Raw genomic sequence first — 13943 nt, 5'->3', positions numbered from 1 at the left:
GTTGAAGTTTGTATTTACCTTTAATATACCATTAACCAATATAACTTGAATCTTACAATTTTTATAAAAATGAAGAAATATTTTCAACAAAAAAATCCGTTTTGCCCCACTATCGGGCAAAGCGGAACCCCCTATGGGGCAAAACGGCACCCTGGGTGCAAACTTATATTAGTTGTTCCATCGGTAGGCCCTAGTCCTAGTTATATGTAGGCCTATATTCAGTTACAATATTAAGTGGGCCTACCTTCTCTGTGGAGTGAGTGGTTAACTTCTTATAGGCCTAGTAGGCCTATAATATGTATGACCAATATTTGATTAGAAAGAAATATTCAGTAGGCCTACCATCTCTGTGGAGTAAGTGGTTAACTTTTAATCATTAATTCTATCTGTAGGTCTAGTTATATGTCTATGTTTCAGCGAAGTGTTTGCCATGTTCAAGTAGGCCCCTAGATAACGCCTACATTTCCTTGAGTGAAGACAAGTTATGTCCAATTGGGGCAAAACGGAACCCATCTGTGGGACAAAACGCCCGGGGCAAAACGGAACCCTGTTCCGTTATGCCCCGCACCTAGGGTTCCGTTTTGCCCCATACCCGATTTTTTCGAAATTGGTTGCATGCATAATACATCGTAGCATATAGGCCATGTACTTAATACAGCTCATGGCCAGTACCTTCGTGTTTACAATATACACAATTATTTGGGAATCCGATATTAATGAAGTTAAATTTCAGCGCATTAAACATCTACATATCTTACACCAGACGGGTAGTAATTTTTTGACTCGATCTTGCTCGAATGTCAGTGGATTGTTTCAGATAAAATTTTTGTTGTAAATCCTCGTAGCCATACTTGTGTTCCTCAATATAATTTGCATAGACGGCAGTATTGCCAAGGCCTATTTTTCCAGGTGGTTCCGTTTTGCCCCGGGGGTCCGTTATGCCCCACCTTCCCCTATTGACCCATGTTGCACCAGATAGCAAATCAGTACAGGAAATTAAAATTGGGGAAATGCATTATGGGGAGTGTAAGATATCTTTTCTGGTTTAATGCAAGGCTTTGCGCCAATAAAAGGATTAGGGATTAATCTAATGTGATAATCACAACCAGGCACATGTAGCTTCCACGAGTGCAGAGACAGAGAGGGAGAGCCACTCCAGGCTCAGTGCACCTTAAGGGCACACAACTATGAATCAACTGGCGTAATTACCTCTTTTCTCTTTTTGTCTTTTAAAGAAAAAAAAAGGATCACTTTCCTCACAAGGAAGTGAGGATAACACTACTAAACAACTACTACTAACAACTGACTTGCAGAAACCAATCTAACAGCTTATGACACTGTTGGTTTAGAACACTCAAAATAGGCAATGTGCCAACAGTCAATAACATCAACAGTTCAAGAGTCTTTTTGTCTGCAATGACAAACTGACATTCAACATGAATGTAAAATGGTTCAAAGTTCAAAGAAGTAAACGTCAGTTCCAGAGTTTTCTTTTAGAATTCCAAATGACATACGTAAATCAGTTCAAAGTTCAATGAAGTGACCATATAGGAGGACACCGATGAAGGATTAATGTCATAGTACACAGTGACCTGTCCATTTAGTTTAACACATAGTCTTTCAGGTGCTCAGGAAGTTTGTGAGGGCGCGCGGAACGCCTTTGTGTGAGCAATGGTGGCATGATCTCAGGGCCAACCATACTAGCTTGGGGGATACTTTCACTAACCTCACTGCTGTTACCGGTACATGGATTAGACTGTGCAACCAAACCGGAGGTATTGCTGGAGCTATGACCGCTATCGCGCAAGGGATCGCGAGGATCTGACTCAGAACTGGGGGGCGAGTGATTAGCATTCCTGGGCAGGGGGTCACAAGTAGCAGGTGTGGACAACTCGCCAGGTATGAAAGGAGGCTCTGGAGGAGTACATTCAGGGACCACTTCAACAAACTCGGAATCCTCGGTGGGTGGAGACGACTTGGGAAAGGGACGAGAATCCAGGTCAGGATAATACTGGACCTTAAAGCACTCAGATTTCTTGATACGATAAGAAGTATTCAAGCTGAGAACCCACAAATTTGCGGATGTTGCACCATGGGCCTTCGATAGTAGTGACTAAGTAGCGATCTCTAGCATGAGATTTCTTGCGATCTGAGTAGAGGTAGACAAGATCACCAACCTCCAACTCTGCTGCTGGGGAGGCAGAGGCTAATGGGGCCTTTGAATGAGCACTGTGTGGGTGGTTGGCTTTTCGCAAGGCATGCTGGGCCTGAATCATTTGACAATCAGTGAAAGGAACCTGCTCATTGGTAAACTGGTCTCGCTGAAACCACATCTCACGGGCTGAAAGACCTCGGGATCTGATGCGAGTATTAAGGGCTGCAGTAGCAATGGCAAGTGATAATGCTGTAGCCGGACCACCTGTAGAATCTTGTCTGAGCAACTCATCTTCAAGCTCACGAATGGCTTTCTCAGCAACAGGATTCTTGTTATTGTTTTTAATACGACCGATCTCAACCGATAGATGGTAACGTGTGAGAAGTTTGTCATTGGCGAGTCGAACAAACCCTGGTGCTGGGTCAGTACGAATGACTGCAGGGGGGGGCCATCACGTGGACGAAGTTCAATGCACAATTGAATCAGGGCATCACGCAAGCGTGCCATGTTGTTCATTCTCGACAATGCAAGAAGCTGTGTAGGACGTTGAGGTTTCGCGCAGCACAAGGACTAGCTGGCGGCTACGCTTCAGGATATCAGCTGCAAAAGAAATGCCAACTGCATCGGGAGGGTCACTTGAGGACTGCTCGATCAATGTCTTAGGGCATTGGACAGAGAAGCACACTGGTGACAAGTTGATGTCACTTGATCAATAGCCCGGTCCATGTCAAGTGCATAAAAGTAACGCTGGGTCATCAAACTGTGCGGCTGTTTGGAGGGATGGTCTAGTTGGATGTGCAGGGCAGTGAGAAGACCATTTAAGACCTGTCTGGGAACAACAATACAATCGCGAAGTTGGGGACAATGGTTGATCACGACGAACAACAAGTAGGCCATCTCTAGCGATAGATGCAACCTGCAAAGAGCGCTTCACATCTTGGACAGAAGTAGCTGTCTTTGAAGGGCGAGTGCCCTGAACTAGATGAGCATGTGTTCGTGCGCAGATCCGGGCATTCCTGCTGAATAGCATGCCAGGCTGCTTTGCTGGCAAAGGGAGCTTAGCTTTCCGGACAGAATGTCATGTGCGGAAACACGAAGGACAGTTGCTTCCGCTTCACGTTTGATAAAGGAGCATATTTGACAAGTAGGCTCAGTGCAGTCAGGGGCATTACGACTAGCAAAGTCTGAGGGGTGTTAGCTGATCCTGCAAGATGACGAACAGATGCTTGGAAACGACTGACAGTGGAGAGGAATGTGGACGCGCGAGGACTGGCTGAAAACTCACCCCGGCAGAGCTTTTCATATGCCTGAACACAAGGTTTGCTGTCAGTGAGGATACATGTCTTGTGTTTGGACTGAATAACATAGGGACTGAAGTGCTTGGTGGAGGCAGAAATAGACAGCGCCTCAATTTCGTCAAAGAGGGTAACCATGTTGGCTGTCGATCACGCAATTTAGCACTGAAGAACCCGGCGAGGAAGAGTTTGTCATTATGGAAATATACAATGTCGACCCAATGCTATGTTTCTTCACGGATCCATCAGTAATGATCCAAAGCTGATCATTGGGATGGGGAAGTGTGACTGCCCTAGCGGAAGACAGTGCTGCTTGAGCCTTGTGAAAAGCAGTATGCAGACTATCAGACCATGTAAGCTCTTCAGTTGATTGGTGCCCTGCAATAGCATCATCTAATGGGGCTACCAGACTGGCACAATTCTGAATGACACGGGCCAGAACCTTGTATGCACCGATGAAGGACCGCATGCCACCAACTTTGCTTGGAGGCGAGCAGCTGGAAAGTGTGGCGATGCTATGGGGGCTAGCACAAAGGGTTCCATTTGACCAAATCCAACCCAGAATTACTGTCTTTTGGGGGCAAATGACTGTTTTGGAAGCAGAAAGACGTAACCCAGACTTAGACAAAGCTTGCAAAACTTGACGCCAATTCTCAACAAGTTCATCCACAGTATTACCACCACAGTACAAGTCATCAGCGAGTTTTGCTACGACACCTTTCTCTAAGAGGTCACCAAGGACACGACACATCAGTTCCTCAAGGGCTGTTTCAGAACCTGGCATACCCATGGCACACCGTGTATACACACGCACCCCACCCAAGGGAGTTGCAACACCACAGTATTTCATTGACTCATGGGATAAAGGGATTTGGTAGAAAGCACTAGTCAAGTCAGTGGCAATCAAATACTTCCATTTGGCAATTGAACGCAATGTTGAGTCCACATTGGGCATTAGAGAGGGTTGTGGCTTGCTATATCTACCGACATCAGCAAATGCAGTAACCAGACGAAAGCCTCCATTAGGCTTCTTGACAAGAAAGGACGGGTTAAGGTATTCGACACACACACCGACATCTTCAGGTCTAGCAAAGACGCCTGCTTTTTCAAGCTGATCAAACTTTGATTGCAACTCTTGGAGTTTATCCTGTGCATACAATGGGAGACGACCTTTGCGTTGGGGGGTTGGACCGGTCCCATATTAACCACAGATTTGAAAGGGCCGACAGCACCATTGTAACCTGGGAAACTAAGGTCAAAAACCTCATCGTACTCATCGAGAAGACTGCGGAAGTTGGATTGCTCACAAGTGCCAAGTATACCATCTGGGTCAAGGGCAACAGCAGCTGAGTAGTTAACCGGCGAACTGGGCTTTGGGACATTGACTGATGCTGCTGCAGCAGTGTGTGATGGCTTAGAAGTTAGTGATGGTGAAAAAACAGTGTGTATCTGGCCAAGATGTTCATGCTTTCTGATGACAAGTGGCACACCAGTATTGTTGGGAATGCGAACCCTGCCTGCAATACTTGTGATTACGTCAGGCTTGGGCCAGGCTTGTTTGGGCGGTAGGAACCTACCGAGCGGGGTATCAACACGGGGCTCAATGGCAAAAGTAGCATCTGATTCAACAATGTCTGCAGGGAGATTTACCTCAACGTATGAGCCTGGCCATATGGTAGTGTTTTGAGAAGGTCCACGAAGTATATGGGCACGACGAACAGTGTGCTGGGATTTGGGACTCTTGTTGGCGCCATAAGTGATAATTGTACCATCTGTCAAGATGATTTGGTTCTTAGCAGGGCGAATTGCAACATCATTGCATTTCATGAAGGGAATACCTGCAAGGATTTCTTCGTCAAGGTCTCTAACAACTAGACCTTTAAAGACAAAGGAGTGTCTGTCACGAGTAAAGGTGAGGGTTGTTTCCCCAACTACTTTAAGAGGGGATGACCCATCAGCTTGACGGGCAGACTGCGAACTCTGATGAATGGGGCATCCTAATCGTTGGACAGTGTTTTCGCGAATGAGATTACCAGTGGATCCACTGTCAATGGTGATGCGGACCGCATGGTGCTTGTGGAATGCATCTACATAAGGAGACTGATCAACATGAATTCAGCAGCGCTGTCTGAACATTGGGCTGCGCACTAAGGTCAGATTGGTCAACAAAGGCGCATGCTAAATCCGAGTCGCTGTCACAATCATCAAGGATGTTAAGCTGACGAGCGCGGGCCAGGTATTTTCTGTCATTTTCAGGGAGGTACGAGCACTCGCTTAAGAAATGTGCATGGTCATGCCGACCAGCTTGCTCACACAGAGGGCAGGATTTACCAAATGATTTCTTAGCTTTCAATTTAGGCATCGGTCTACGCTGACTACTAGTGCGCATGCTGCGAGCAGCATCGTTTGAGCTCAGCTCATCCAGGAGCGAATCCAGAGCTTGAGAAATTTCGGCTTTGATAGAAGCTAAGGTGCGGGATCTTAGCTCTGTACCGCATGCAGCTGCTTTACTAATCGGGCAGCTCAGGGTTTATAAGACGCAACCACGTTAACACTACAAAGTTTTCGAGTGTAGGCGTAATCTCCTCATCTTCATCGATGACTTGGTCATGGTGACTGATGCCGCCTCCTTCACGCATGAGGTTGTCTTCGTGAATGCTACTAGACGCTGGTACAAGTCCTCTGGCCGCTCATCAGGGCCAAGGGTAATATTGTTGAACTCTAGGAAGTGGCCACCTGTTGTTTGGAAGCCAAAATGGAGACGGATGGCTTGCCATATCTTATTCAGGCTGGTGCAGTTTTTGAGTATTGTATTTCTTGAGATAATTGGACAATAGTTGGCTATTTGTCCAAGCATAAGCTCCAATGCAGCATTTTTCTGGACTGCTGTTTTCCTTTGGGCTTCCTGTATGTCCTCACCATCGTTAGTGAGACCTCGAAGAGGGAAGTTTTTGACTTTTGCCCCATACCGCTCCTTCAACCAAGTAGGGAGAAAAGCTTGGGTCTAATGACAGTGTATACTGGAGGTTATGTTTCCAGCTTTCAAATGAGTTTATTGTTTCGTTCTTTGTTAGAGGCCATTGCTTCGGCGCACGATGTGTTGTGGCCATTGCTGATTGTTTTTACACTCGTGTATGTGAACCAGAATAATAGCTAATATGCAGCCTTGCAGGCTTAAGCTTACTGTTTTAAGCTTACTGGTCGCTCACAGTCTTGTGAAAGATCACACAATTAGGGTTCAAGATGACCACCAATTTCGTCAGGAAGGTCAGCTGAGAGACTTCAGAGATGACTGGTTTCGAATCCAAGCTGTCACCACGCCAATAAAAGGATTAGGGATTAATCTAATGTGATAATCACAACCAGGCACATGTAGCTTCCACGAGTGCAGAGACAGAGAGGGAGAGCCACTGCAGGCTCAGTGCACCTTAAGGGCACACAACTATGAATCAACTGGCGTTGATTTGCAGTTTGTAATTCACAGACAAAGAAAAATCTACCCTTTTCGGAAAAATCATAGCGCAACCATGTAAACGCACTGATGAAACACTTAACTTGAGACGGGACACAGTATATAGGCAAAAAGCAACTGCTATTGGCAATCACAAATGTGAAGTGTATTTAATCAGCAGGTAGTAACTGGTAAAACTTTTTTTTTCAGGACGTGGAAGAAGATGCCTAAGACGGATGGCATTGCCAGTGTGACGCTTGAGAAAGTCGCACACTCACGGCTAACTAAATTCCTGCGATGGAGTGTCCATGGAGACTGGGTCGGGGAGCTGAGATATTATGATGATATCAGGTCTATTATATCATGTTCTAATCATGAGAATAGTGCCTTAGTTATAGGTAAGTTAAAACAGACATACGCGCACACACCTCTAACACACACCATGGTGATTGGGTTTATAGGGAGCTGATATTATGACGATATCAATAAAAGTGGACCGATTTGTCTTCATAGGTTAAGTAAATAATGTCATGGAAGTATACAAGTTTCAAAGAACAATCACTGAGGGGAATTTAGAGATGGTTGAACCCGGGACCTCTGATTGCAGTTGGAACACGGTTGTTTGATGTGATCATATATTAGTTTTTCAAACAAGACATCATGTACAATACAATTTTTAGGCTTAAACAGCTTAAAGCCGTATGATACTAATGTATACAGATGCTTTTGAGTCATTTTCAACTTTAATTTCCCCTTATTTACAACATTATTCACTTTCACAGCATTTTAAAAGCTTTTTCGGATATAAAATGTATCTATTTATGACAAGATTGGTGGCGCTATTTAGATACTGGAAATTACTCTTTCAGGCTTTTAATAAAAATATTTCCTTTTATTTTTTGATGAAATATGTTAATAAAATTTCTTTGTTGCTTGTTTCACCTATTCCATCTGTTTAAATGGCAGTATTGATTACCTACCCCTTGCAAATTAAGAAATATGATTTATGATAAATAGCGCCATCTGTAGTTTGCATTTTCTTAATAATGAAGCCAATTCTATATACATCGAACAACCGTGGGAACGGTTTGTATTGATCGTCTATGCAGAAAGGGTGGGAGAAATAGTGTTTTTCTTCATTGAATAAGATATGATATCTGTACTGTAATAAGCATTGCGATTTGTCTTATACTTATTGTTTTTGATAATGTGGTTATTCATTATCCCAGTATGTCCTTGGTGGTATTTGCCACTCGCTTAATAAACATAACCAGTATTCTAGGAAATTATCTTGATGCAAAATTATTGATGAAACATGATCTTTGTCTGTGTTGCTGGTTTTTTTTAAAGACAGTTCTTGTTATATATATGCTTTTAAGAAATGGACTATCTCAGGTGAAAACTGGTTTTCATATCATTTCTCTTAACTCATAAATACAGGGTGGTCCAAAGAAAAAGGTCTGCCATTTTAGACAGCTCAATTGCCACCTATATACCACAGCTAGTTCTTGGTTAATTTTCATATCAAAGTTTATGACATTGAACACACATGGCAAAAATATCATAGAACCTGCTTGGTTTCTTAGCTATGGTAAGAATAGCTTTCGACACGGTTGTTTGATGGAATCATTTATTAGTTTTTCAAACAAAACATAATGTACATCCAAATTTTAGGCTTAAACAGCTAAAAGCGATTTAATGCTAATGTATACAGATGCTTTTGAATAATTTGCAACTTTGATTTCGATCCCCTCTTTTACAAAATTATTCACTTTTATAGCATTTTTAAAGCTTTTTCGGATATTAAATCTGCCTATTAATGACAAAATTGGTGGCGCTATTTAGTTACTAGAAATTACTCTTTCAAGCTTTTAATACAAATAATTCCTTTTATAGTTTGATAAAATATGTTTATAAAATTTCCTTGTTGCTTGTTTCACCTATTCCAGCTGTTTTAATGGCAGTATTAATCACCTACCTCTTGCAAATAGAGAAATATGATTTAGGATAAATAGCACCATCTATAGTTTGCATTTAGTTAATAATGAAGCCAATTCTATATACATCAAACAACCGTACACAGGCTGTGTGGTTTGTTGTGTGGGTTTATATTGAACCACCCTGTATCATCTCAGAAATCTATCTATGAAACTGTTACTGACCTGTTTTTCTTCTTTCCCGTGTTACCTTTCATTTCACTCCTTCCACCCTCATCTTTTTCTCTCAATCATCCTGTCAAGTTCCGACTTGGTCATTTACCGTGGAAGGCCAGTCTCGTTTGAATCGGTCTAAGAGCGCATTTAGCGCCACCAGGAGAAGGCGTAAGGCAGCTAGTAGTAGAGTGGCCAGTGCTGTCGCAAGGCTTTATAGTGGCAGGAAGCCACAGAGTGCTAAACATCAATCAAAAAGACAGTAGGTGGCAGCTGTCAAGAGTTAATTAATATCTCTTCCTTTGCCCTCCGTGCATGAACAATTTATAGTTTTCAAATTCACCTTTATACTGTACCATGCACATCCAAGATGGACGCTTATGCCATGGCAGGCATCTTTGATGTGCAGTGGAATATTCCCATTTATGGGTTCGGTGAGCAGGAAGTATGAATTATTACATGGCCTGTAATTCGCCAGCGAAGTTAACATAATTTTTCTATGTCTACGGGATCACACACTTGAGTAATGAACCACGATCAAAATAATAACCACACAACGTATACGGCACTCAAAGGCATACCAAAATAGCAAAAATAGTGTGATCTGGTAACTAAGAATTACGTAACCACTTTGATGCTGAATAGCCTGCACGGTATATTCTTATTTGCTCCGAAGAAGGCTTTGAAATCAGTGATAAAATATGGCTCATCAATTTAAATTAGAAGCGGTTTCATGGAGGATTGATTATTAAATACAAAAATCTGAGTAAATGGAACTTGTGGGCATTTTATACTTCACTTGCCATAGTGACATGCAATCAATTTTGGACCATTTATTCCTTCCTTCAGAGCAGACAGAATATAATTTGACTCGCATGCAGATTGTATAGGGTTCACATCAGTTTTATTCCCTCCTTCAGAGTAGAGTATAATTTGACTTGCATGCAAAATATATAAGGTTCACATCACTTTTATTCCTTCCTTCAGAGCAGACAGAGTATAATTAGATGCATGCAGAATATATATCTGGGGTTCACATCACTTTTATTCCCTCCTCAGAGCAGAGTATAATTTGAATTTGACCCACATGCAGAATAGGCATGTAGCCTTGGGTTCACAACACTTTTATTCCCTCCTTTAGAGTAGACAGAGTATAGTTTGACTAGTATGCAGAGTATGATAGTGATTCATACTAGATGGAGTACTTGCTACACAAATTGGTCTATTCCATACATCCATACAGGGAGTGTGAATTTCAAATGGTGTTACCTGATTGGGTGACTCCATTTGAAATCTAAACCCAGGGGCGTCGCTAGACCAATATGATTGGGGATGGGGGGTGTACAGCATGTTTATAACAACAGTACAATTTCGTAACACATTAATCTTCCCTATGACTATTGCAATTTGCCGACAATCACACATACCTTTGACTACATTTGCCGACAGTCAAATGGTTTTGACGACAGCAGTCAATTTTTGCCGACAAAATTGTGTATTGGGGGTGTCACACTACCCCATACCCCCCTCTAGCGACAGCCCTGATGCCTTCCATAGGGGTGTGTGGATTTCAACTCACAGGAACTCAATTCACAGCCATTGAGGCTGTTGTATTGTTTGCTTTAAGGGGGCCTACTACACCCCTGCCCAATTTTGTGCCCATTTTTGCATTTTTCTCAAAAATTATAGCACATTGGGGACAAGTAAAATATGTATATTATAGGGGCAAGGACTACAACTACTGCAATGGAAATTTTATTTCAGCACAGACAACAGTTGTGGAGTTACAGTCAAAAATGAGGGAAAACCAATATTTGATCAATAAATCAATAACCACTTGCTTTGAGATGCTGAGTTTTCAGTACAGTAGTTGTAGTCCTTGCCCCTATAATATACATATCTTACTTGTCCCCAATGTGCTATAATTTTTGAGAAAAATGCAAAAATAGGCACAAAATTGGGCAGGGGTGTAGTACCCCCTTAATTTAGGAATTAGCCAGTGGTATAGCAAGGGGGAGCAAGGGGGGGCAGTTGCCCTGGGCGCCACCTTAGAGGGACGCCTAATTGACCAATTCAGCATCGATTCTACACTTCTCCAAGCGATTAAAGTCAAAAATAGTCATTTGAAAGATCAATTTAAGACCAAATTTAACTTCATTATAACCAAAATTAATTAGTTGTATTTGTGCACATTTTCAAGAATGGGAGAGGGCGCAATAATGTATCCTTGGTCCTGGGTGCCACAACCCCTAGCTACACCACTGGAATTAGCTTGTAACTTTATTTGCTATTTATTTGTTGTTCATTTGTTGAGGTCTCAAACCATTCTCCTGCCGGGTAAGCTTTTTGACAAATGGATTGGACAAAAGATTATATTGCACTTGTATTTTGTGTGTGTTAGTACCTGGAAATAATTATGTTAATATTGTTTGTGCCTTTACTCTTTTTTGTTAGCAATACAGAAGTTGTGTCACAGGGGGAAATGTTCCCAGTCAAAGATCTTGGCCCCCAGTAAACTAAAAACAACAAAAAAACAAATAAAAAAACAAAACAAAGCAGAACTTTTGCACAAATTTTGCAGAAATTCACTTTGCTGGATCTACAGACATTTTCAGGGGAAATCTTAAGACTTTTCTATTTTAAGAACTTTGTAATTCATTTATTTGTTGTAAACGCTATGGTACCTTGTGAATAGCGTCCTAAATACCTGTTTGTTGTTGTTGTTGTTGTTGTTGTTGTTTACCCACCCCTGGTACTACTGCTGATTGCATTGCCCCATATTATATGTACATGTACACACAATTTGTATACTGGAATCAGTCTGTTTGTTTGTTTGCATGTTTATTTATTCCACATGGAAACATGGTCATTGACTGGCTGTATAACTAGTCTACCAAGTAGACCCTGTTGTACTTCTAGTCTAACATATTAGACCCTTTTTGTTGATTCCTATTTTAAGATGAATCAACATTGCCGAGCACTGCATGTAAACCCTTACAATAGGCACACATCACTGGGTTATTCCAGTTGAAATTCTCACCCCCTGGAAGATTTAGCTAAAGTCTTCCACAGATGGCATATGGGTTTCAAATAGAATAGACCATTGGGTAACTTCCATTTGAAATACTCACTCCAGTTGTGGAAGATATAAGTAAAGCCATATATAGGGGACGTAGGGGTTTCAAAATAATTAACCCCAGCCAATTCCATTTGAAAAACATGATCCTTCAGTGGAAGACTTTAAAAAAATCTTCAACAGGGGGTATGCAGATTTCATATAGAATAGCCCATTACTTGCATGGTAGAAGAGTCACAACACTTGTGATACCTTGTATACTTTTTGCTAATTTCCATGATTTTTTTTGGTGGTTTATATGAATCTAAAAATCAGTAGCACTATAAAATAAAGCTTACGGTATTGTATATAGTATAAAGTTTCCCGGTCCAGTCAGCATGTTTCCCGGTCCAGTCACGTCACACTGCAAGCTATCGACTATACCGTTGCTTGCAAGACATAGTGGTGTTTCAGCCATTTTTGACAAAATGAGATAAGATCAGTTTCATAATCTATGTATAAAGCTCTACATTCTGACAAACTTTCAAGACATGCATGTCATTAATTAATTAAGTATTATCACTAATTAGGTTTGCCATATCTCACTTAATGGAATTATTAGGTACAACATTCCCCTTGTTTTTGGACGACATAGTGGCGAAACAGTGACATACGCCACTATGTCGTAAATATGTGACATACACTACTATTTTGGTATATCGCTGCTGTGTGTCCAATATGGGGATATGAATTCAACTATTATTCAACATACTGGCGTATCACATGTCCTGTGTCAATTTTGAATGGAGAATAATTTTCAAAAAATTTGACATACTGGCGTATAAGTTTAATGACTAATTACAATTATTTGGTGAATGACAACAATGTATTTTATACATTAAATGTAATTTAAATATTTATATTTTCATATCCATTCAAGAAAAGGGGACATTTTAATCGAGGCAATGTATGACAAACAGTTAAAAGTTGCAAAAACTTCAGATGCAATTATCTCAAAATGGCCATTTTTGTGATACACCACTATGTCTTGCGAAAGCGGCGATACATCCGGGATATACATGCTTGTGGAACGCGATTGAAAACACACCCTTGTGCTCTTTGTATGTGTGCATGTAAAAAACCCACTTTTATTGCAAAATTTTTCTAGCCTTCAAATCATCCCTTTTTTCATGATATAACAAATATTTTAATGTATCTCTGTACTGGGCTGTACAATAATTGCTTTAATTTAATAATTCTTTTTGATATCATTCCACAGGTTGTACTGTGGGAAGTACCCATGTTGAAAGCCAACTTAAGGAAATCAAAGAGCACACTTATAACCCAGAGACAGCCGACAGGAAGCTTAAAATAGCGCATCAAAATTATGCGCAGGCAAGAAAACGACTGGATGTGGATCAGACGTCATTCCGCATACACAAAGGAGTGAAGACGTTTGATTTCTCGAAGCAGTGTAACATTATAGTCACGGGCGGTATGGATAGGATTGTTAGAATATGGAACCCCTATGTACCAAGGTAAGACTGTATTCCAACCAAAACCTGTGGTGCATAAAGACGGAAATTTACATTGATTTTGATTTCAGGCTTTCACCAATAAATGCCATTGTCATTTTTTTGTCCTCAAGCATGACAATCCAATATGATACGTGAAGCTTTGATGAATCTAAACTAATTTATTTGAAATGAACTTTAGGTACATCATGTAGGCTCAATCACAATAAATCCTTTATTTTGTTGGGTAAATAATGGCAAAGAAGTCATGAATATAGTGTACCGATAGTGAATGCAAAGAAGTCATGAATAGTGTCCTAATA

General features: G+C 41.2%; 1 protein-coding gene across 1 annotated transcript in view; it reads left to right on the top strand.

The window, feature by feature from the left end:
- Positions 1-13943, top strand: part of LOC140160669 (cilia- and flagella-associated protein 337-like) — a 99085-nt gene that overhangs the window by 34099 nt on the left and 51043 nt on the right. The window contains exons 11-12 of the mRNA XM_072183944.1: positions 7112-7299; positions 13386-13644. Coding sequence (XP_072040045.1) covers positions 7112-7299; positions 13386-13644 — 447 coding nt within the window. The remainder of the gene's footprint in view (positions 1-7111; positions 7300-13385; positions 13645-13943) is intronic.

Source organism: Amphiura filiformis, chromosome 9, assembly GCF_039555335.1.
Source record: "Amphiura filiformis chromosome 9, Afil_fr2py, whole genome shotgun sequence".
Classification (NCBI taxonomy): Eukaryota; Metazoa; Echinodermata; class Ophiuroidea; order Amphilepidida; family Amphiuridae; genus Amphiura; species Amphiura filiformis.
This window is presented reverse-complemented; position numbering and strand designations above follow the sequence as displayed.